The sequence below is a fragment of the Podarcis gaigeae genome (genome assembly GCF_964106915.1).
Source record: "Podarcis gaigeae genome assembly, chromosome: 11".
Lineage (NCBI taxonomy): Eukaryota > Metazoa > Chordata > Lepidosauria > Squamata > Lacertidae > Podarcis > Podarcis gaigeae.
This window is the reverse complement of record NC_139687.1, coordinates 34,131,878-34,156,734: the sequence shown is the minus strand read 5'-3', so window position 1 is coordinate 34,156,734 and position 24,857 is coordinate 34,131,878. Positions and strand designations below refer to the sequence as shown.

The following is a 24,857-nucleotide window of genomic DNA, read 5'->3' as shown; positions in this document are numbered from 1 at the left end:
CATCTCGCTTTACAGGCCAAGGGAACCGGTGTTTGTCTGCAGACAGTTTTTCCGGGTCATGTGGCCAGATGACTAAGCCACTTCTGGTACAACAGAACACTGAAACCAGAGCAGTGCATGGAAACGCCATTTACCTTCCCGCCAGAGCGGTATCTATCTCCTTGCACTTTTTTTAGCGTGCTTTCGAGCTGCTAGGTTGTAAAGCTACAGCACGAACAGCCTCAGATACGTATTTGAGGCAAAGAGCTGAGGGATGGAGAGCATGACTGCCTCCATCCCAAGCAGAAAGGGAGAGTGGAGGGGAAGAGTAAATAAGCCTTACTTTCTCCCTCTTTGCAGAAGGGGGCATGTAACATTGCAGAGCCTGCTCTAGTAATTTAGAACTCTCTGGTCCTTAACCTATTCACATGCTAACTAGCATTGTTAGGTTTACTGCAAATCCCCCACAATAGGAACATATGAAGCAGTCTTTCACAGTCCAATGATTGGTTCATCTCACTCATTATTTTCTATTCTAATTGGTCATTACTTTCCAGGGTTTCAGACTGGAGAATTTCCCAGCCTTACCCAAAGATGCTGGGAACTGAACCTGGAATCTTACGCATGCAAAACATGTTTTCTACCACCAAGCTACACGTACTGAGTCTGAGACCTTCTCCTGACCTGCCTATGCATAGATGTGAAGGGGGGAAATTGTGGATATGATAGACTCTTTACTTAGCTGATAAAACCCACAATGCATTATATTTAGTACTTATAACTTATTATTATTAACAACAGCATATTGTATTAGAACCATTGTTATTTCAGTTACTAATAATGAATGTAGCACTATCAGTATGTATAGTACAAGAGGACAGGTCCTTGTCCCGAGAGAACGTACAACCTGAAATTTGACATAGAGGAAGCAGAATGGAAAGTAAAGTAAAGGGAGGCATAGACATGTAAGCAATATGAGGTGATTTCACCTGCACATGCTTAGGGTTAGTAACATTCTGATGTGGGTTTTGATGAGGTATTTGAACAAAAGACTACATAGATGTTATCAGGCAGTTCCAAGCAGTGGGGATAGAGCAGAGGACCTTGGATGATGGAGGGTGGTGGAACCAGAGAACCAAAGATCACAGGCAGGAGTGAGAGAAAGGGTAACACAGAGGACATTGAAAGTTTGGGCAAGAAGCTTTTGCTAGATCTGGGAGCAGACAGGAAGCCAGCATAGATATATAAGGAGTGATGTCATGTGCAGAGTGACCGGAGGGCTGATTGCCTTTGCTGAGCGGGACAGAGGAATAACAGAATCATAGAATTGTAGAGTTGGAAAGGACCCAGAGGGTCATCTAGTCCAACCTTCTCCAATGCAGGAAGGGCCATATTCTTGCAGTGTTATAAAGGAACATGTATTTGCAAATCTGCAAAGGGAGAAGTGATGCAACTTGACTGCAGAGTGAATATGGAGAACAAATGAGAGAGAGGAGCCATAGACAATGCCATCCTGTGTGCCTTTTAAACATGATGGTAACGCTGTCCTTGGATAAGGAAAACTTGTGTGGGAAAGGAAGCTTGGGAGGGAAAATAAGAAATTTGACCTTGGGCATGTTGAGTTTGAGGTGAAAATCTTTGGTTTGTTTATTTGTTTATATTTGCTGACAAAGGAGAGCCAAACAAATCTACCAGTTCCCAAATAAGTTCAGAAACCTTAGATAAACTGCGAAAGTTCTCTTTCAATTTGGAGCGTCCAAGAAAAAGAATTCATTCAGAGACTCTTCATGGAAGTCATTCTGTGGATTTAAGCAAGTACCAGCATTCTATGGTTGGAAACAATGGTATAAGTGGCTCTCAACATTCTCACGACATTAACAAGGCAAGTAGTCCCCACCCTGCCCCACAGTACTTTTACATTCAGTTATTAAAAATATGTTATTTGTGTGTTTCTTCATGGATTAGGCCACCAGCCCTTCCAAATGCAAGCAGCGGTGAATACTGGTAGCATAATATTTCTGAATCCGGAGACAGGCTGTTCTGTGTTTCAAGTTAGAGCTCAGATTGAATGGGATGACTGTGGTTACAGTACAGAGGAGTCAGTAAGAGAGAGAGAGAGAGAGTTTTGTTTCAACATTCACTCACTTGATCTCATATTGCTTTTAAGTTCTCCACTTAAAAATATGGGTATGATGCATTAATAAGGAAAATTGCTGATAAAAAACCTGTGTGTGTGATTTTACATTGACTTTACAGTTAATTGATTCTGTGGCTGATGGTTAGCTAGAGAAGACAATGAGCTGAAAGCCAGTTATTAATGAAGACATTTTAAAGTACAGTACATGGCTAGTGGAAAGATAACGCCCTTGTATATTTATCATAATTTAGTAATGTGCCAAAAAGCATTATTATGAATCAAATAATTGTTAATCCTAAAGGTATGTGATGATTCCCAAATTCAGTTTATGTGGTTGTTAATCCTTCTTGATAGTGGCAGAGTTTTCTTGAAAACTAAGCAAAGGGTAGGCAACCTTTTTCAACCCAGGGGCCACATTTCCTATTGGACAAGCTTCTGAGGTCCACATTCCAGTTATTCAAGGGCATAATAGAGCCAGATAAAAGCATTTAAAGAAATTGCAGAGTATGACTGGTGAGGCAAATAGCCTAGGGAGAAGGGGTGTAGCCTAGGGAGAATCGTGAGGACCCAACAGAGGGACCTACAAAACCACATTCAGGTTCTGGGCCTAAAGTTTTCCACCCCTAGATTAAGCCATTAGTTTTCCAGATTTTATAGATTCAGACTGGTAATGTATCAGTTGCATGACTAGTTTTTCTTCTGCTCCTTTATAGAGTCTATATAGAGTCTTTATAAAGTCTAACAGACTTTGGGTTGTGTTCAAATATTTTTTACTTGCAACAGACCCTTTAAAATTAATAAACTTGGCTAACTTAAGCCTATGAATTTCAGTGGGTCTGCTCTGAATAAAAGTTAGCTTAATACAACCCTTTATGTTGCAATATTTTCACTACACATCTGAAAAATTGCATATTTTAGTCTTCAGGTGATCTATGTAAAAAACGATTTAGGGGACCAGCTTTCATAAATTGGAAAAAGAGTTTTTTGATATACCAGCATTGAATAACAAAGATACAATATGCAAACAAGGAAGCTGGTAAAAATGTGTTATGGGCTAGAACATTTTGTTGAAGTATTTTGGGAATGCATCTTACTGCCTTGTCAAACTTTCTATTTCTGATTTCATGTTGGAGCCAGACTTGCCACCTTATCACTGATTTATGGGCTGGGAAGGAAGTAAGTTTTAAAGTTAAAATGTTGGGTTGGAATTCAAACTTGAGTGGAATTCTAGATTCACTTATTATTTCTTGCTGGAAAATGTGACATCTAATGAAGTGAATCATACTGTTTTTACTAACTGTGTAATTGTGTTTTTCTTCATTCTTGCTTGATCTCTTCTGCTCACAGGAAGAAATGTGTCTAGATAAAAGCCAATTTTCTTCCTCTGATTTGAGTTTGGAAAACACTCAATATGCAACTGATACTACTCTTAAAAAAAGAAACAAAAGTGTGTATACACCCCTTGAGCTCCAGTTCCTAGAAATTAAAAATCAGTATAAGGATGCTATTTTGTGTGTTGAGTGTGGTTACAAGTACAGATTTTTCGGAGAAGATGCAGAGGTAAAGGACTTCTATCAACCACATTGTTTTGCAGTTACACACTTTTGCTATTAACATATTGTGCATGATCTCTGTAAAGTATATGCAGAAGGTGCAATGTGAAGTCAAAAAGCATCCAAACATACTTAAACCTAAGTAGGAACAGCCATGCAAATCTGTTGGAAGAGGTGTGACCACAGCAATTGCATGTGGATTTCAGGGGCCTGGAGGAAATCTGCTGTGCCTAATGCCATGTAAAAGGCTATTTATTGAACAGTATGTCTGTAGCCCAGATCTTTGCAAGTTAGAATGCTGGTACTTCTGCATAATCTTGTAGTTAAAAATAAATAAATCACAATATTTACCTAGAACAGAATTTACAAATCATTAAAATTGATTTTAAATTTAGCATGTGTTTGCCTCCTTTGAGCTCATATCGCTTGATAAAAATTAATATTGTTAATAGCTAGTAAAACCAGATCACATTTTTCTTTCTGTTTTTGGGAGACTTTAAAAAAAATGTTGACTTCTATTAGTTTTATGGGTAGTTGCTCATTAAATGCTAAATAGACACAAGTTCAGTGGTAACTGTAGGCTGTCATAATAAATTGCTAATAATTGTCATCTTTTATAGATTGCTGCTAAGGAGCTGAACATCTTTTGCCATAAAAATCACAACCTTATGACTGCCAGCATACCAACTCACAGATTATTTGTTCATGTTCGGCGTCTCGTAGCAAAGGGTTATAAGGTTTGGCTCTATAATAAGTTATCTAACGCTTTATTTTTATTTGAGCTTATGTTTCACAGCTATATAATTTCACTTTATTAGTAGAAAAGAAAAAAATAGTTTCCAAAATAATTCTCTTCGCCCACTCCAGTATTTTCTTTTTTTCTGTTTCTGTTTTCTTTGTTTGTTTATTTGTACTGGGAGTCATAATTAGGCTGAACCAAAGCTGCATGCCTAGTTTTATGCGTGCTCTTGAAAACATCAGTATGTGCCTCTAATTTTCATTTAATTTTGTTTTTGAACCTATGGTTGTTTGGGGCCCTTTTGTTCTCTTGCTGTTTTTGCTTTTAACATTTTTCACGGTTATGTCTTTGGTCTTGTTTGCCCTTACTTCTGTTTAATTTGATTGGCTGTAACAATCAGTGCCACATGTTTATGGATGTCTGTGGCATCTTCACATAAGGTTTCCAGACAGCTCTGGGGGATTTTCTGGCAGCTATGACTTGCACTACTGTCAAAGCTCTAGCCAACCTCTGCAACATCCAAATAGCTAGGGCTGTTGACACAATTGCATCTGAGTGGCCTCTCCATCTTTGTGGAGCATGCCTGGCTTATTAAGGCAAGGAAACAAGCTGAGAGACAGCTTGAAGGGCTTTATTTTTGTTAAATAAATCATGACATAGTGTAATATGTCATGTGTTGTTATTCACCTGAGATTTATTTACCTAATTTTAAGATCTGCTAAGGAACAGATGATTGTTATTATGTTCTGATACGAAAAACCACAAAATTCAAAGAAGGTGTATGCTCTCTTTCTCATTACTGTATGTGAGTTTCAGTAACTAGTTCAACTACATGATATGTCCTGATTTTGGATGGCACGTTAAAATTAAAGAATAATTTGTTCAGCTGTATAATTGTGGTGTTTTAGTAGTCTTTTCATATATTCTTACCTTATTCCTCTTTTGATCCTTCTGCATTGAATGGTGAACTGTTAGGTTGAAAAGAGAATGAATATTGCTCCTTCACTTAAATATGTTATATGTCTTTGTATATTGCATTTCCATACCCATCCATAATGTAACAAAGTTAAAATTTTATGCTTATTTTACTTTCATATTATTTGTTGGTTTAGGTATTTGTTTTTTGTGCAGGTTGGAGTTATAAAACAAATGGAAACAGCTGCTTTGAAGGCTGTTGGAGAAAACAGAAGCTCTCTCTTTAGCAGACAACTAACTGCACTGTATACAAAATCTACAGTTCTTGGGGAAGATATCCTTGTAATTCATAAATCAGGTTGCAATCCAGTACTCACTTACCTGGGAAATAAGGCCCACTGAACTTAATGAAACTTGCTTTCTAGTAGACATGTATAGAATTGTGCAGTAATTCTAATACTCCCTTGGCAGTAGACAATTGGTTCTATATTAATGTGCACACTCTTTCTCTCTCTTTGTGCCCAGGGTTTCCTGAGTGTTCTCAAATGGCATTGCATTCATTCCACAGTGACACACATTATATAGCTCTGTGATGTGGCCACTTTTGTAATACATTATTTATCCATCTCAAAAAGACTGTCATAAAACTAGAGTTAGATAACTAAAACTATCAAAGGGGGTGGTTTGAAGTGTTTGTGAAAAGGTTAAAACGTTTGGACCTCTTTAGTTTAGAAAAAAGACAACCAAAGGATAGAAGTTTCTAAAGCAAATTGTGTGGATAGATAGGTTTTCTCTCTTGAACTTTTAGAATTCAGGATAACCCAATGACCCTTATTGAAGTGAAAGCCATGGGCCTACAATTTTAAACTTGCTTACCTGGGAGTAACCCACATTTAATTCAGTAGGTCTTACATGGTTAGGCTTTCACTGCTAGGCATGCTTAGAGTAGACCCACTGAAATCAGTGGGTCCCATTAACTTAAGTCCCATTAATGTTAGTGGGTATACTGTGAACATGACTATGCCTGGCTTCAATCCAAAAGCATGCTTCACACAGTGGACTAACTGAGCTGTAACAATGTTTATTCATTGTAGTGTGATTTATTATTTTAATTCCTTTATCTAAAAACGAGGTAGAGAACTAGTTTTCCTTAAGATTTTTTAAATGTGAATCCTCTGCGGATGTTCGACAATGCTATGGAAGCTGAAGAAATATCTGATGTCTGTGATAATTATCTTCTGTGTGTGTCTGAAAGCAAAGACAGTTTAAGAAATAAGAGCCAGGAAAATGTTGTCATAGGCATAGTGGTAAGTAACCTTGAATATTTTCTGTAGCCTTTTATACTCTTTGAGATGCATCGGCGTCTACTTTAATAGCAGTTCACCTCCATATGGGTAAATAAGTATTTAGTTTTTATTATCTTTACTTTTTTTTAGGCGGCTCAGCCTACTACAGGAGAAGTTATTTATGACAGTTTTCAAGATTCTGTAGGCCGTATAGCGTTGGAAAGTCTAATTTTACGCCTGCAGCCTGTTGAGATTATTCTTCCTGCAGATGTGTCAGATCAAACTGAAAAACTTATCAATACTGTGACTTCTGTAAGGTACGCTTCTATGTAACAGATACATTTGATATTTTTATTTGGACACTGGTACCAGGCCTTGAGCTAGACCAAGGCAACGATGGGAAGAAAAACTGAACTGGAAGCCTTGGACAAGTGAAAATATACTAAGTTAAAAATAAATGGAAATGATTTGTCTTGTCTTCAATGGCAAACTGCAGCTGCTGTAGCAGTTGGGTTCACTGTAGTCATTGTCCAAATAATCTTTTATTAAGTTTTCCTTTTTTTCCTTTGTTACAATCAAATAAAATCATGTCATCACATACATCTTTGCTCAAACTGAGCATCGACTTCCCCTCCCACTCCCTGCCTTCCATAGATAATCACATTCATCTTAGCATTTCTATATTCCCCTATTTACCTTCTTTCTGTGCTTAAAAAACAACAACTGATATTTGCAAACAGGTGTCAAGTCTTAACCTTACAAAATATTTTAAGTCAGTCCTGCAAACGTTTTCAAATGTTTACAGTGTTCCTTCATATATTGAAAAATTTACTCCAGTCCTTTTCAAACAGTTTGTCACGCTGGTTTCGGATTTTCCCCATCAGCTTTGCCAGTTCTGCTTATTCAATCATCTTAGTCTGCCATTCCTCCAATGTTGGAAGTTCCTGCTGCTTCCATTTCTGGGCTGAAAGTGTTCTTGCCGCAGTGGTAGCATGCATAAATATGTTTATGTCTTTTTGGAGAATTTTTCTCTCCTGTTATACCCAATAAGAAAGCCTCTGGTTTTTTGCTAAAAGTATTTTAAAAAACCTTTTTCAATTCATTATATATCATATCCCAGTAGGCTTTGGTCTAACCACATATGAAACCACGTCCACCACATATGAAAGAAATTCCCTTCCTTCTCCTTGCATTTCCAACATACCTTATCTTGAGTTGGGCTCTCTGTAGTCAAGCGATAGCAATGGGTTTGGGGTTCCATAGGATCTTGGGCTGCCTCAGCCCCTCCCAGAATGCCCTGTATTGGAGTTTCTGCAAGTTTCTGCTTGTGCCATTGGGTGCTACTTCAATCAGCCCATAGTTTTGACAGGTAGAAAGGGAGCTCAAGGCTGAAAAAGTGATCATTCTGTGAGTACAGGTCAGCAGAGCTGTTTTGGACTCAGCAGAAGGAAACTTCCATCCCATCCAACACCCACCAAGTGTGATGGATTGGGTGCTTCAATGGTTGCCTTAATCTTGTTCATAGCTGCATCCTTGAGTTCAGAAGCTGTCGTTTGTGTCTAATTCTCAGTGGTTTGGAAGTGGGTTTGTGAAGCACAAAAATAATTTGCCTATTCTTTAGTGATAATTCTGTATTATTTTCATGTTATATGTATATTCTTTGCATACTAGTAACCTCTAGCAATTGAATTACAAATTATTTTCTTCATAGGCTAAATGTGCCATAATTCAGTTCAGAGTCTTTTTGTTTTTTTGGTATTTATTTTACATCTTTCTTGATAGTAATAATGTGTGTTCCTTATTAATACTGATGCTTCATACCTTACAATGATTTCTTTCTGTCATCCATCTGGATCACTAAATGATCTGTGAAGTGGGCTTAGGACTGCAGCACTTGGTGATGGAAGTAGAATGACTTTTTATGCTTATGAAGTATATTATTGGAAGATGGATTAAAGCATGTGTGCGCCTGAATAATTTGTGGAGATCACTATGAATTTGAGTCAGTTTTCTAATCTGCTACAGGCATAGGTACTAAATCTGTTAAAGAATTTTAAAAGTCATTGTTTATTTTGTTCTAAAAGCTGTGAATAATTTGATACTAACAGATGGTGGCCTGCTGTTTAAAAATTAGTCTGTTGCATTCAGGAGTGCCAGTTAATGTAGCTGTGAGATGAAATCCACTTTTCCTTGGTTTTCACTTTTCCCTGGTTTTAGCAGTTAGGAGCACCCAAGCATTCACTGTTCTGTGTTTGGTAATAACTGTTTGCATCATGTTCTAACCTTCCATACCTTTTCTAAAAAAAATTAACGTTTTAAAATAATTGTTTTAAATTAAAATGTAAGAATAAATTTTGACATCTCCTTTCTGCCTTTGAGATGACTTCCATATAGGTTTAGATGGGTTCCTAGTGAAGGAAGTGCAGCAGCAGAGGCAGAGCATGATGTGTGACTGTATGGGTTCACTGGATGTATCTGCATCTTTCCTTCCCCTTCAATCATATAGTTAATGTTCAATGAATACTCAGACTAATTAATGAATGAAACTGATGAAAGAGTATTAATAGACCAACTTTCAAGGCTAAATGGATATAATTAATCAGGAATTCAAAATCACCACCCAAATGCTTTAGTGTTTTGAACAGAAAAGTTACATAACAAACTGGTTTTCCATGATAAACTCTTTGCCACTAGAGGGTCCTATAGGGTTTCATATTCATCAGTGCACTCCATAACTCTTGTTCTTCTCCTTCTAAATATTTCCTATAGGAACAATCCCTTCAAAATTAAGACATTATTAAGTCACTGGTTTCAACCGAGGAAATGTAAACATTTGTTTATATACAGTAAGGATTACTAGCTTACCCTTTGAAAACTTTCCAAAATGTCTCACACATGATAATAAAAAAAGTATTATAAAAATATGCAAATAAAAGTAGTTTTCAAAATAGCATACAGTTAAAGAGATAAAACTCCCATTTAAACTGCTAGGGAAAAGTATATTACATAATTAATTAATTAATTAATTAATTAATTAAGTACTTTTACATCCTACCTTTCCTCTGAGGATTCCAAGTTATGAACATTAGTACGTATACCCACCCCCACAACAAGTCTAGGAGGTAGGTTTGATTGAGAGGCAGTGACTGGCTGAAGGTCACCCAATGAATTTCATGGCTGAAGAGATTTTAATATTGGTCTTCCATGTCATAGTCTGACACTCTTATACCACACTGGCTCTTTGTATGCAAAGTTCCATATCTTGAAGATAAAATCATAAAATTGTACAGCTGGAAGGAACCACGAGAGTCATCTAGTTTTAGTCAAATCTTGCTGTAGAACTGCTTGGAGCAATGGAAGTAGGATTACAATCAGTGGCTTATTCATGGGTCATTTTATTTGATAATATAAACATACCTTCTTTTTTTATGTGTCTGGGGCATTAACTTTCTTAGGGGGTTGCTTCCCCAGGTTATTATCCTTTGCTGATCTTTTCTAACTCTGGTAATACAACTAAATGTATGATAAATCCAACTTACTCTTCAAGTCAAAGACTAGGTTATTGTAATTAAAATGGTTAAAGTAACTTAATGATTTTTACTCTCAATGAATCTTCTAGGTCAGATGATAAACCATAATTTTAGCTGCCAGAGAAATTAACCTTCTAAACCTGCTCCTTCTGGAGAGCTACTTTCAAAAGTATTTCTTGTTTTTCGATAATGTGCTTCACCATACCTAGTTGGGAATAACGTCAATATGTTCTGAGTGCAAGAAGCCTATGTGATTTAAAGTTAGTAGAAGGTTCTTTTGCTCAATCTAAGATTTATCCCCTTTTTAATCCATTTCAAACTCTTTCCTCTAAATAGTCTTTCCTCTCAAGTGCTGGCAGTGACTACTCTCACTGCCTTGTTTGTTACTTTTGTGTCCAAGGCCTGTCTTGTTGCAGCATATCCACAATGATTGGATGTCAGTGAATCTCAGCATCAATTATTTGTCTGAGAGTCTCTTAATTTGGTTTGCATTTGCACATTCTGCTGTAACCTTCTTTGAGCCTTCAGGGCAACCCTGTGTTAACGACAGCATCCTTTATTGCAGTGACCTGAAATCGTCTAGCTTCCACAAGATCTGTTTTTTATAATATAGGTAAAGTACTACAGTTGACATGAGCATCAGGCCGTTCAGCATTGCTACAAGCACTGCATATTAATTGTTAGGTATATGTCTTTCTTTTTGCTCTAAAATGTAGGAAATGTTCTAATTCAACTCACTTGCCGTAATTATCTGTGGTCCATGCGCCTGTGTAATGTTCTGCCAGTATTTAGGTACCACCCAATACTCAAGTAAGGATTGACTTGCTAACAGTAGGGTGTATGTGTGTGAGAGAGAGAATGTATCCTGTAGGGTGGGAGCATTTTCTACTGCTATGTTTTTCCATGGAAACAATCATTGTTTTGTAAAATTAGTAAAAGTATAATGAATGCCAGTTAAATTTGGAAGTTTCAAAATTGTAATTACCTTTCTTTAGGTGTCTGCTTTTTTTTGGTTTTTTTTTTTTTTTGAAGCATTCATGTATTTCTAGTAAAAAATAAATACATAGTTAGGGGGGAGTTGTTAAAATCAGTATATTAGCAGCTTTCAGTCCCTTCCTTTTTTCTCAGGATTTTAACAGTATTATTTGTATTAGGATTATTTCTTCAATTTATTACACAGCCTTCACCATCAGGTCCCAGGGTGGGTTACAACAATTTAAATTTAATAGTATAAACAGTTGAAACATCTTGTAGTTAAAGGAGTGTGTTTGAATCTGAAAACACACATTTCAGGTGTAAAAGGCTATGGGAAAGAGTTGTGTCTTCACCATATGGTGAAAACTGTATAATGAAGGTATCATACACACATCTGTGGAGATGAAATTCCATAACTTAGGAGAATGTTCTCTTCCTGGGCCCCACTTCTGAACATCTGGGCATGATGGAACTGCTAAGAGGTCCCCCTCTGTTGCTTTTAACATGTGAGAGATTCTGTGGACAAGGAGGTAGTCTTATGTGGGGCCTAAGTCATAGAGTTTTAAATAATTTGGGGCCCCAGAAGCAAGTACAGTTGCTCAAAAACAGGTTATATAATGAAGTGGATACTACTGAGTAGTCATTTATTAAAATATTGACAGGTGTTCCTATGAAAAAAATATAGCTTTGGAGTACAAGTTACTGATTTCCTTCTAAAACCAACTATTTCAGTTCAACATCCAACTACTTTTGGCTATTGGGAAAACTTTAGAATGGAGATATCCAATGTTGTGCCCTCCCAGTTGTAATGGGGGCTACAGCTTCCCTTATGCTTAACTGTTGGCCCCACTGGCGAAAGTGGAGAGCACCATGTTAGGTACTACTGCTTTAAAGATATTAATAGAGCGTGTAAAATTGATATGACAAATATAAATGATAAATCTGATCCTAATTGCTAAGAGCACTGGGAATAAAACTTTCCCAGGAAATTTGTTTTTTCATAATTTTTGGGAAAACTGTCTTGCTGGATATTAACTGATATTAATATTGTAGTCTTAAACTGTTGTAAGCTACCCTAAGATGTCATGGTGAAGGGCAGGCAAAAATCTAATGAATGATATTTCAATGTGTGTATAATATAATAGGAATAAGACAACTCAGGCCTTTGGGAAAACAAATTACTCTATTTTGGATCTCCCTGGTTCTTGGCATTGAAATTTCCCTAACTTTCTGACTTAGCTTTGCACTTAACTGAATTGTTGGCCCTATAGTTTTTCTGCGTTATAGGAGAAACTGATACCAATAAGTTAAATTTCCAGTATCTAGCCGAGATATCAAAGTAGTACTTTCTGCTAAATGTGAATTATCACTCATAGGTGGGACATTTATTTTTCTTTATTCTCTATCCCCTCCATAGTGCTCATGTGTTCTCTCTCTTTCTACTCTCATTGTCAATACTATTTGTTTGGAGGTGACACAGGAAGCAGGCAGATAAACAGATTATTCCAGATAGTGTAAGGGCTCAGGCTTCAGTACTATACATAGGAGTAAATCCCAGTGAAATTGGTGAAACTTACTGCTGAGTAGACATTGCAGTGTAAGTATGCAAATGATTGAGAAGCAAGGCCAGATGCTATATAGGACCAGATTATACCAGTTGTCCCACACTGAGCCAGTAACAGCAGTCCTACTTTCTGGCTATCTCAGGCTTTCATTCTAAAAGGTATGACACAAAAGGAAAAGAAATTGGGAAGTATGAAGGGGGAAAAGCAAACTCTGGCACTGTTTCCTAGCTGTAAAGTTTGTGTAATGATCAGTGGGAATGGAAAGATTTCAAGGAGAGGAGAAGCCAAAAGTGGCTAGTCTTTCAACACAGCAGATGTGAAGTCCCTGCAGTCCTATCTCTCCTTTTATGTGTCTAATGGAATGGCTGCTATGGATGGCTTCTGGAGAGGAAGTCTGATGAAGCCAGTGTTTTGCAGAGCAGGTGAAGAGCAGTCTCATCTCTATTTTTTTCTCTTGCAGCCCGAGGTAGTGAACAAAGTGTCCAGGTCATACTGCTAGAGTCCCTAGTTTGTGTCTCCTGCGTAGTACTGTAATGAGAAGGCAGTGAGTACAAGGCACAAAGTAACTCTTGTTGTAGTTGTCTTTTTCCCCCCTTCGGGAATCTTTATTTGCAATTTCCTAGTTTTTAAAAAATAATAGTAGACTTGCAGTGACAAAATCTGCAGCAGTCCTCCACTTCTGTTTACCAGTGCCTTGAAAAGTCACTAATACAGAAATGGAAAGGAGGAATTATCTGTTAATGGCCTCACAATGCAATATCCTAATTGCTGAGATAAGGATATACGAGTGTATTACTGGCAGTTGGATAACTCTGTTCTACCTGTGTCAGTAGATAACATCACTCAAACTAGCAAACTTTCAGTTTGTGTGTGGCTGCACTGTGTGATGAGCAACTGAACTTCATGTTAAGGCATCTGCCTAAGGTGTATCTTCAAGTCCAGAACTGATCCTGCCCTCCGAGACTGGTTATTAGATGCTCATGAATAGGAATGACTATAAGAATACTTTCTGTTTGAATTAATTTTTGCCCAAGCAATCACCTAATCATGGCTGGACAGGGTTATGCATTATTCAAGCCCAATTGTTAAGAATATAAGAGCCCTACTGGATGTGACTGATGGCCCATTTATCCCAGCATCTTTTTCTCATAGTGATCAAACAGATGACTATGAAAAAGTTGAAGGAGGACATCAGTGCAAAAGCACTCTTTCCACTTGTGATGAAGCTGTATCCCAGTTTCCCAGCACAGGTACACAGACATATACTGAAGGTGGACCATTACTATCATGCTGTATTTTGTCTGTGACTGTCAAGCACCCCTTGATCCATTTTTCAGAATTCACTAAAATAACTTATTAGCAGTGTGTACACAGTAATTCTTCTAACCCTTAATATCGGAAATGAGGTGACTTAAAGAAAAGCTCTTTAATAAAAGAAGAATCTGATCAGTTATTTAAATACCTAAAATCCAGATTTGTAGTCTTAATTGATGTGAATTTAACTTTTAATTTTCTAGAGGACTGGAAAGGTTTGGCCTCCTACCAGAGGGAGTTATTTAACAAGCTATAGCAATTTAAATACGTGATAAAGTAGGGTGGAGAATGCATCTGGCTGGCAGGGTCAAACTTGTGGGTCAAGTTTGACAGTGACATTGGGTGATCTTTTTTGCTTGCATGGGTTCCCAGATGCCCCTTGCAAAGTGCTCTGCAAGACACAACAACTAGCTGATCATCATAGCCCCTTGCAAAATGTTATGTTGCCATAGGGTTTTGCAGGCACCACTAATCAGCAGTGCCAGAGAAAAGCCCTTTTGGCTGAGCCAAGTTTTTACCTGCCCCATACCTGATACTATATATGATATAAGGTGTAAGATAGGTGGGCTTGGCTTAAATGGCCTTACATGCCCAATGGGAAGGCCTGGTGGGCCTAATTTCCTGCACCTTTTGTAAAGTGTAATATATACGCAGACTGTGCACAAGGAGAGAAATTGCTGTGACCGACTAATTTATTGGTTCACTCTTGGTGCATTTTGCAGACATCTTAATGTGTGCTTTGTTGGTCTGGAGTATGCCCTATACAAATTTGTTAGGGCTATTTGCATTCGTCTGGTCTATCATACAGTGTGGTAAGACAATATATATGTGCTGGACTCGATTTTTCTCATGCAGTGTTTTCCCCACCCTTTAAGAACACTAACAGTGGAAATATTGCTGTAACTGCTGGACGCTTCTGTTTCTTTCTTTCTTTCTCGTTCCCTATTAAATTCCACTGACAATGCAAACATGTGCTTCTTATATCCCTGCCCTGGCCTCATCTGAACATATGCAACTGCTGGCACTTCACTAGTTGTGACTAGATTAGGCTTCAGAGTTGCTGATACTGGCACTGAAAGAGCTGCTTAGAGGAGCCCATGATGCTGAACTTGCTTCCAGATTCAGAATTGATGGTTATGCATGTATGACTATAAAACAAGAATGGAAAGTATGATCTGTTATTTGGCTTCACAGAAAACTGAAAAAATGAATAGAGATGAGCTTTAATTTTTTTTTTAGCTGACTTTGATTTCATTGAAATATCATTTACCTCTACTTCTGTTTGAAACCATTATCACCGGGGAGGGGGGGTCTAGAAAACAAAAAGCAATGCTGACAGCTAATAACTTTTGTTTATGGTCTTCAGTCCTCACAAAAATATTTTAATGAAACTGCCATATATGAATGTAGTAGCTGGGACTGAAATTGTTTCAGAACTACTTCTGAAGCAGGTAGGCACACAGTAAATATGTTAAGTAAGAGATAGTGTTTCTCCATTGGATATGATGCAGTATAGCATTCATAAAACACTTTTATATCATCTTAACTTAAAAACATTCTCGGGCTAACTGTCAGTGTTGGTCAGCAGACAGCCATGCATGGTCCCAGTTAGATTGCGATCATGTTTAGATGAAGAACTAGGGCAGATTCAAAAGAGAGTTGTTGCGGAGTCAGAGTTATTGCAGGCCAAGATCTGAGCCAGCAGACATTCTTAGCAGGCTAAGGTGGGCAGAGAAACAGGAGGAATAGACATTATGACAGTCAAAGAAGCAAAGTTAGGGAGTGACTGAACCAATGCGAGAGTTGCTTTGTTGCACATGCAAATACTTACTGCAAGCTAGGAGCATTTATGGTCTGTCCAGGAAGAACCAATGGACTGTTTAGGGGTGGAACCATTCTGCAGGCTATGTAATAATAAACTATTATACTATTATATTGGAAGGCAATATTTGTATTTTCTTCCTATACTCTTAATCCCCATTGTTTGCCATCAAGGGCAATAAGAGACCAAGAAGGAGCTCTCTAGTTCAAGTTTTCATTGAACCTTACACTAAGTTTTTATGTGGTTTAAGGTTTTAAAGGAGTTGATAGTAGAAGGGATAATAGTGGTTCATTGCATTGGCCATATAGTTTCTTTGAGATGTACATGTTTTTATAATCTGCGTAAGATTTAGTCTGATCAGTTAGGTCTGTTTTATTTTTCCACTTTTAGAGAATATCTGTAGATAGTTGTTTTGTTAAGATTTGGAAGTATATTAGTAGTCTGACTCCCTTAGGAGGTTGCTGATTCTCCTCCTTTGGAATATTTAAAGCAGAGGTTGGATGGCCATCTGTCATGTATGATCTAGTTGAGATTCTTGCATTGCAGGGGGTTTACAAGATTATACTTGTGGTCCCTGACAACTTTACAATTCTATGTTTCTATATGAATTACAAGCTAGGTTTAAATTTTCATTTTTAAAAGCATTGTTTGGAGTAACATGAAACATGTAAACAAAACCACCTTGCAGTACATAAAGATCATTTTATTGCACACATAAAATCTCACTTTCACTCTCTCACAATGTGGTTTTAGATAAACAGAATAATAGAATAATATGAATTCTATTACTTCTGATAAAGAAAATGTAAGACACACATAGCATTTTCATAAATCTGACAGGAAAGCTTAACATAATTAATTGAAAAATAGAGCAGGGCATTTCCCTTACCCTAATGACTTCTTAAATCCACACCAGCTTATCAAAGAAAGCATTAATTAGAGTAATTGCAGAGCCAGCTGTCTATTGCTTGCTGTCCAGTACCTTCTGTTGAGGAAACCACAAAACTCACTGTAAGGTATTTTTTTAGGGAACTAATTAAAACTCTTGTGTGTTGCAAACTCACAATGTAACCTTTTGGGTTACATTGCACATCCTACTCTGGCTGCATATTTGAAAGTTCACACATACAGGTTTTTCCTATGCAGAATGGGGAGTGGCTACATTGTTAGTGTAGTGCTTTAAAACATGTTACCAGTTGATTCATGGTGCAAGTTCATGGCCAGGACATGATTTGTTACATCATGCAGAAATAAGGTGTGGTAAAGCTAGAGTGAAGTTGCCATTTTCATATTCATAAAAGTAAAATTTGAGTGTTAAACAATGCCCTGGCAGTTGTTTAAGTAAGGGTAGCTAGCCCTTTGTGTTCCATGAATTTTTGAAGGTGTTAATGGTACAATTACAAACTTATTATGTATCTGGGTGTTTTGGAGAAGGTTCATGATGATAATGAAGGATGGTGGTGCTTCTGATTAATGGGCTGCTACAGACTCTAGTTGTGTTGCTTGTTCAGTCCATTATTCACTTTCATTTGTTGCTAAGCAGTCGCTGGCTGCACAAAGGTCGTATGTGCTATGCAGATTGACATCATGTGTATTGTCCAACTGTTTAACCACATATTTGCATCTCTTTACTTGCAGTTTTACAGAGTTAGGACCAATCTGTTATCAAATTAACAATCTAGAAGTTTAGAAGAAAATTATCAGTCTGATTGATTAGAGTAGTCCTTCCTTAAGTTCCTCATCTGCAAAGTAGGAATAGCATATTACTCTATTGTACTGTTGTATTATTCCCTTGCAAAGCTGGAGTTAAAGTGGAAGCAAATCCACAGTTGTTGTTTTTTAATTTTTGCAAACCTTCATGTTCCCTTGAGCTTGCTGATACCTCCCTCTTGTGTACATTCGTGTGTGGTAAATTGAGATCACTACTAGTGTATACAAGTAGGGCCTTGAAGCAAAATTTTGTAGTGTGAAGTATTTCTGTTCAGGGTCTAGCCATTTCATTTCCCCTCCCCATGGTATTCCTTCTTTCCAACAGTCAGTCAGCATCCTGTGCCCCCTGAGCACTCCTGCACACTTTGGGGCTACCTTGAGTTTGTTGATACCCCCTTCTCATGAGTGTATGACATAGTTTTGACTACTAGCCATGGGCTCACTGTCTCTAGAAGATCATAAATACAATAAAAGAGAGAATGTACTGGGATCTCTCATAATGAGAAAGAGTAATCTCTTGCTTTCCTCCCTCCTTTTTTTTTTTTGGTATGGATAGCACCAGTATTTGGTTGGCTGTATGGGAGAGGGACATAAATATTTACAGCATCCTCAGTCTAAACACTAGACACATTCCTAAGTCACCCTTCTGGTCTCAGCAAGTAGGAGGCCATAGCTAAGGTGAGGTCCTTCAAGGATCAGATGACTTCAGTGTTATAAACTGCATACTCGTTTTTAAAAAGGGGCAGTTCTTTTATGGCAGGGCAGAGGAGCTGAATTTCAGAGCCACAAACGCTCCAAGATAGCCCTGGTTGCTAATTAGTCCTTCAGCTAGGTTTATGCATAGCTCCTGTGTTCTAGCTGGAACAGTATTTAGAACTCCAGGAACACACATGTTTCAGATGTTGTATGTCCCTGAATTCCCTTACCATGTTTTAATTGGATTTTTGGCACTTACTGGCAAAACTGTGTATTTGTGTGCTCGCGTGTGCGCATGCTGCTTAGTATGGGAAAACTCTTCACCCTTCAACTGTGTGAACACACCCAACTCCCTAAAATGTAGGATTAGAATCAGTGCTGGCCAGAAGGCAAGAATGTGTCTTGGCACCATTTATTTTATAAATTAAACATGGGACTTTCATCACAATTCTGTGAGAATGAATTAGGTAGCAAAATGTTAAACCTGTCCTGAACCTAGAAAAATACAGGTTATCAATCCAACTAACTAAATAAAGGGAACAATTAATGCCATTCTTCTGGATTTATTAATGCTTCAGGGCTTAGCTAGGGAAAATGCAGTAGCAACTGAAATGGGAAGACAGAGCTTTGAAACCACTCTAAAATCTAATTTGTTGAGTTACAAAGCGATTTGATCAACCTGTGCAATGAGAAAAGGGCACACTTTAAAAATCAAATTTATTTTCAAAGATTCGCTTAATGAAATAGTCCTGCGTCTTGATGTGTTTGCAAATAAGACAAATAGATTTTCTGATATTGTGAGTTTTCTTTCAGTTATTTTTGTAAGAGTACAGCAAGATTAAACATACTTTTTATTTCCAGCTTACAGGATGACAGAATTCGGGTAGAGAGGATGGAAAACAAGCATTTTGAATACAGCAATGCTTTCCAACTGATTACAAACTTCTATGGAGACCGAGTACTTGATAGTAAAGGTAACTGATTCAGAAACTCATTGAAATTTGTCTGAATAGTTTGCATTTGTATTAAATAGGATTTTATTATTTTGTAAAAGTTATTTCATGGTGTGATATTTTCCTTAATTTACAGGTAGATTTTAATATTCTGAGATTGTGCTTGTTAATATATAGAGGTTTTGATATACCGTAGATTCCAGCGTATTAGGTGACTGGGGATATAAGGTTTCGTCTTATAAGCCCAGTCTTATACGCTGGGCAGGAGGAAGCTGCCTGGCGCGGCGCCAGCTGTTGCTGTGATGGCAACTTTGGCAGCCTCCGAAGCAGCAGTGGGCGGCGGTCTCTGTGCTGGGAGGAAGCTGCCCGGCACCCACTGCTGCCTCGGAGGTAGAATATATATCGTATAGCAGTATTTAAGAATCAGAGAGGTCATTCCATCCATATGTATTTCTTGATAACCAGTAAACATTAATTTTAAATTACAGATTATTCAAATAAAAACTCCAAAAATAATTCAAGAACTAAACTCTTTACTAGTCAGTTGAGCAGCAAGTTGGGCCTGGTTTGCTTTTGGAAAGGGAGCCACACAAGGAATCTTGACAGTGCCTTAGAGTATTTGTCTCAGAGGAGATTTGACGAAGTTAGTTTCCTAATTAATTTCTTGCAACGCAATCCTATACATGTCTGTTCTTAAGTAAGCTATTCAGAGTTAATTGGTACTTGCTTCTTAGTAATTTTGTATAGGTTTTCAGTCTTAGGCTGTTTCCATGCAACCAGTTTTTCAAGTAACAAATGCTTAGTTAACTTGTTTCTGTTAAGAAAGGTTTTGATATTATATATGGGATGATGATGATGTTAATAATATAAATGATGTAATAACATTGGATATCACCCAACATTTTTTGGATTCTCATTTTCCCAGTAATAAATTGTTGCTGTGAAAAATATGGTTCTTTTTCTAGCTAGTTTGCGCCATTGCAATGGTAACATAAGCCCCTATTACATAGTATACAGAACCTTGTAGGTAAGTGGCATAAGATCCTGCCCATGTGTTTGTACCCGTTTGTGGTAATACAAAAGTATATGCTGAAGAATTTGAAGGAAGCAAATGCCAGGAAGGCTTTCCATTCCTCAGTAGCAATGCTACTGCTTTTCCTCTTTCTCCACCTCTCCAGCTCTGGAATGTGCAGCCACTATTTCCCGTGCAGCTAAGCTTCTTCCCTTGCCTGAATCCAATATATCATGCAGAATTTGATAACTCTTCTTGCCCAGTAAGATGTCAAAGTTTTTCCCTGTCCCAAGATGCACAAACAAATACAAGGCATTAAATGTGTAGATTGTAAAAATATCACGAATAACTCGCTGAAGGAGATATCCTTGCTGCACTGTCCCTAAGTATGAGGTAGGCAAAAGAAATATATATTGTAGTAGTGATTAAGATGCCAATTTGGAGCGAGAGCTAAAATACAGTGCAGAATAGGAGCTCCTACACACTGGATTTTATATGTTGCTGTAATAAAAGCTGGTTGTAATACAACTACACAAATTACAATTGTATTTTTAAGGTTCCCAAGCATTGTCAGTGGTTTTAAACTTGGATAAGTCAGTGCTATGCTCCCTGGCTGCTGTAATCATGTATCTTAAAGAATTTAATTTAGAAAAGATACTCTACAACCCAAGGTAAGTACTTTTAATTTCAGAAAATCACAATCTTGAAGAAAGAATACTGTAGGGATATTATTTTGCATCCTCTGGCCAATTTCCTTTCATAAAATAAGTGTACTTTTTGTGATATCCCACTTGTAAACAAGTTCTATAATGTTCTATAAATTAGGCATTTAAAGCTAACAAAAGTGGGAAAACTTTAGAAATGTAAAAGTATATGCTTGTAGGGGTTTTTAAAATTACTTACTTGATTATTATACTGCCTAGTTGAACTACTATAATACTAAATGCAGAACTGCTATGAGAAGAATTTTTAAGGAAATCCTTATTCTATCAAATCACCACTTCTGTGCCAGTAATACTATTGCTGCAGTTGTCGCATATAAAAACAGTTTTTTATCTTGTCTTTTAATGTCAGTGCCTACAATACCAAGTAAAAATGCTTCTGGTTTTTTAAATAAATGTATATTTCAACATCTTTTCCATCTCATAAATCATTTCCCAGAAGCCTTTCACTTTCTTACATTCCCACCACAGATGATAAAAAATGCCTCTTTTACCTCTTCATAAGGTTTCATTTTCCAATTATTTCCTTCTTCTCTTACTAACTTTTCATATGTGCCCCAATTTTTACTCATATTTATCTTTTTTACACTCATTGCTTCCAAAGGTGACAACTACCATGGTGTTTTACGTTCTAATAGGTTTTTATACCTATCCCAGATTTCATATAGAGCTCTTCGGAATATGTGGTTTCCAAATCCTTTATGCAGTTTTGTTTTGTCATACCATAAATATACAAGCCCCCTCTTTCTCTAATATCAGTTAACAATTTAAATTTAATTCTTGGTTTCTGCCCCTGCCAGATATATCTTGAAATTATTTTCTGCTACTCCTTAAATATAGCTGCCCCTTTGATTATCGGAATTGATTGGAACAAAAATAACAGTTTTGGTAGCACATTCATTTTAATGACTGACATCCTACCCTATAGAGAAAGTTGCATCCGTCCCCACAGTTCCAAATCTCTCTTAATTCCATTCCACATCGGTGTCTAATTATCTTGAAATAAATTTATATTCTTTGGGGTTAGCCAAATTACCAAATAATTCACTTTTTTTACTACTTCTATACCAGTTTGTTGTTGCAGCATAGCCACCAAATCTTGTTTCATGCTTTTAACTAACATTTTAGTTTTCTTTTTATTTAATTTGAAACCTGCTACTTGTCCGAACTGTTCTATTTCTTCTAGTTCTTCTTTATCACTAGTTAATGGTTCTTCCATTGTTAAAACCAAGTCATCTGCAAAGGCTTTCACTTTAACATTGGTAGTTGATTTTAAATTAGTTTTCCCCAGAAGTAAAATGATTCACATGTGTTTACCAGAAGCTGTTTCTCCTTCATATGTCTTAACGTGCTTTCCCCAACAATAGACAAAGCCAAGATTTTATTTTAAAGCTTAATAAGCAACTATCTTGTGTCATCACTATGGAATAATGCTTTTACTTTCAGTAATTTTAAGAAGTTATCAAATGAAGCTGAATATATGATACTTAATGGGTCTACAGTAAATAATCTTGAAATCTTACAGAATCAGGTAAGAAAGTATGCTTCATCCTGCACATTTCTTTGCTAGGGAAGCATGTCTTGGATTATTGCATGTGTCCTTCATACACTAGTTCTCCCCTAGCTTCCTGTGTTTAGTCAGATTTTCCCCAGCTAGGCTCTAACAATGGAAGTAAGTTGAAACAGGAGACCTATAATTCTGTTATTCTTTCTCGGAAGGAATATATTCAGGGAAGAATCGGCAGTTAGAACATGGGTTGGCAAACTAAGGTCCGCGGGCTGGATCAGAAACAATTGCCTTCTAAATCCGGGCCGTGGATGGTCCGGGAATCACCGCGTGGATCGCCAGCGCACGCGCATTCTCTTCCTCTCCCTCACACGGTGGTGGTGGCGGCGACGCCTCCTCCCTCCCTCCTAGCTTCTCCCTGCCCTGCCTAGAGGAGGAAGGGGGCTGGGCTTTGTTGCTGCCAGCCCCTCCAGAGCCCTTTTGCGTGCTGCTCATCATCCCTCCACCGCCGTTCTTTCTTTTTTCTTTCCAAAATATAGTCCGGCCCCCCACAAGGTCTGAGGGACAGGGGACCGGCCCCCAGCTGAAAAAGTTTGAGGATCCCTGAGTTAGAATTTAGCAGCTAGTCTCCTGATTTCCCTCTGAGCCTATGTTGACAGTACTTTAATAAATGCAGTTTTGGGGTAATGCATTTACCAAGGTGACACAAGGTAGCCACTGTAACACCACTTTTCAAAAAAAGGATCCACAGACATTGTTTTGATTTGTACCCTGTCTTTGTTTTGATTGTTTTGATTTGTACCCTGTTTTGATTTGATCATTGTTTTGATTTGTACCCTGTCTTTTTATCAGATAATGTACAACTCTAGAAGGATGTCAGCATAATTTAATACCAATCAAGAAGAAGAACATGGTGCAGGGCATGCATGTTCTGAGGGCATATGATGCAGCCAGCTTGTTGAAGTTAAGCAGGTCCTGGTCTAGTCGTTTTTAATTCTGTGATGAATGAAAGGCCAGATATAAGTACAGTGGTACCTCTAGTTGCGGACACGATCCATTCCAGGGTACCGTTCGCATCCCGAAAAGTCTGCAACTGGAGCAGCGCTTCTGCGCAAGCATGGAGCGTGATAAAGCACTTCTGTGCATGCGCAAAGTGCTCAGAATGCTTTTGCTTTTGCACAAAGCACTCAAACTGTTTCTGCTCATGCACACGCAGCAAAACCCTGAAGTATACACTTCTGGGTTTGCTGCGTTCACAAGCCAAAAAGACGCAACATGAACCTAATGCAACACAAGGTATGACTGTATACTGAAGATAAGACATCCTTTTTAAAAGTGAAGCTCTTGCCCATAAAAGGCACAAACACTTGGAACAGAACTGTAAATGGAAAATAAGCCAAGGAGAGAAGGAATTTACTGCAGATAAAAAAATGGCTAAAGATATAAAATAAATAAATAAACATTTACACCAAAAGCAGGAATCTAGTCACAAAAATCACTGAAGGAGTTATAGAAAGTAAAAGAAAAAGTAAACTTTTTTCCAGAAGTTCAAGAAATTCATATCTAAATCACTGCACTGATGTTATTAGTATGTATAATGTGTGGAAAAAAGTTGTAGAACAAACAGACAAAAGACAAAGTAATTGGCTAGAACCAAATGTCATTTATCAAAGAGCACAATCTTTTCAGAAGTGTAGATATTATTAACATTGACCTCTTTATGGGAGGATTGTGGTAGCCACTGTAACACCACTTTTCAAAAAAAAGGATCCACAGACATTCAAGGAAATGTGAGTTTAAACTTACTTTGTTGTGCATTTTTATCATACTTCTTTTATTTTATGTTGATGAAAAACAGAATATGTTTAAAGAACTAAGATTCTTAAAGTTCAGATTTCCCATATTTTCTTTCAATTGTGTTTTAATTGATTGAATAAAACACTGTCATTACTGCAGACTGATAAGAAAAGAAAAGGCAGCCTGTTTTGGGTCTTGGATCATACAAAAACTTCATTTGGGCAACGAAGACTAAAGAAGTGGGTGACACAGCCTCTTTTGAAATCCAGGTATTCATTACCAAGTAACTTTGCTACCCAATAGCTGAGCTAGATATTGATTATTTTAAAGGTATAATTCTTTTGTTTTTCCTTTGACGAGAGTCTATGTAGCTAATTTTCTTCTTAGGCTAAATTAAAAACTGCTAGCTTCGAGGAATAATTACCAACGTTCAGATCAGCACTGCTACTCGAGTTCTTATACACCATGTAAAATTTAGTGTGTTTTTAGGTTTTGGCTGTTACAAAAAATGCATTTGCCTGATTCTGCATCCTTTAAACATGCTGGCAGTGTAATAGCATTACTTGCTATCTTTAATGGAACTCCTTTTTGAATAATATATAGTTGTCCTCGACTTTGGCCATACTTAGGTAAAAAATAAAAACT

At 37.4% G+C, this 24,857-nt stretch overlaps 1 protein-coding gene across 5 annotated transcripts in view; it reads left to right on the top strand.

Annotated features, from left to right (window-relative positions):
* MSH3 (mutS homolog 3) overlaps positions 1 to 24,857 on the top strand; it is a gene marked incomplete at its 5' end in the record, with an annotated part of 51,640 nt that overhangs the window by 3,809 nt on the left and 22,974 nt on the right. For 3 of the 5 annotated variants that reach the window (XR_014556281.1, XM_083703126.1, XM_083703124.1), the window contains 10 exons: positions 1,653 to 1,865; positions 3,468 to 3,676; positions 4,290 to 4,406; positions 5,540 to 5,659; positions 6,490 to 6,630; positions 6,760 to 6,926; positions 19,083 to 19,195; positions 20,743 to 20,857; positions 22,355 to 22,439; positions 24,372 to 24,481. Coding sequence is in view for 4 of the 5 variants with exons in the window: in XM_083703126.1 (XP_083559252.1) it covers positions 1,653 to 1,865; positions 3,468 to 3,676; positions 4,290 to 4,406; positions 5,540 to 5,659; positions 6,490 to 6,630; positions 6,760 to 6,926; positions 19,083 to 19,195; positions 20,743 to 20,857; positions 22,355 to 22,439; positions 24,372 to 24,481 (1,390 nt within the window). Of the gene's footprint in view, positions 1 to 1,652; positions 1,866 to 3,463; positions 3,677 to 4,289; positions 4,407 to 5,539; positions 5,660 to 6,489; positions 6,631 to 6,759; positions 6,927 to 19,082; positions 19,196 to 20,742; positions 20,858 to 22,354; positions 22,440 to 24,371; positions 24,482 to 24,857 lie in introns of all 5 variants that reach the window. The other 2 variants (XM_083703127.1, XM_083703125.1) reach the window with 1 other exon arrangement.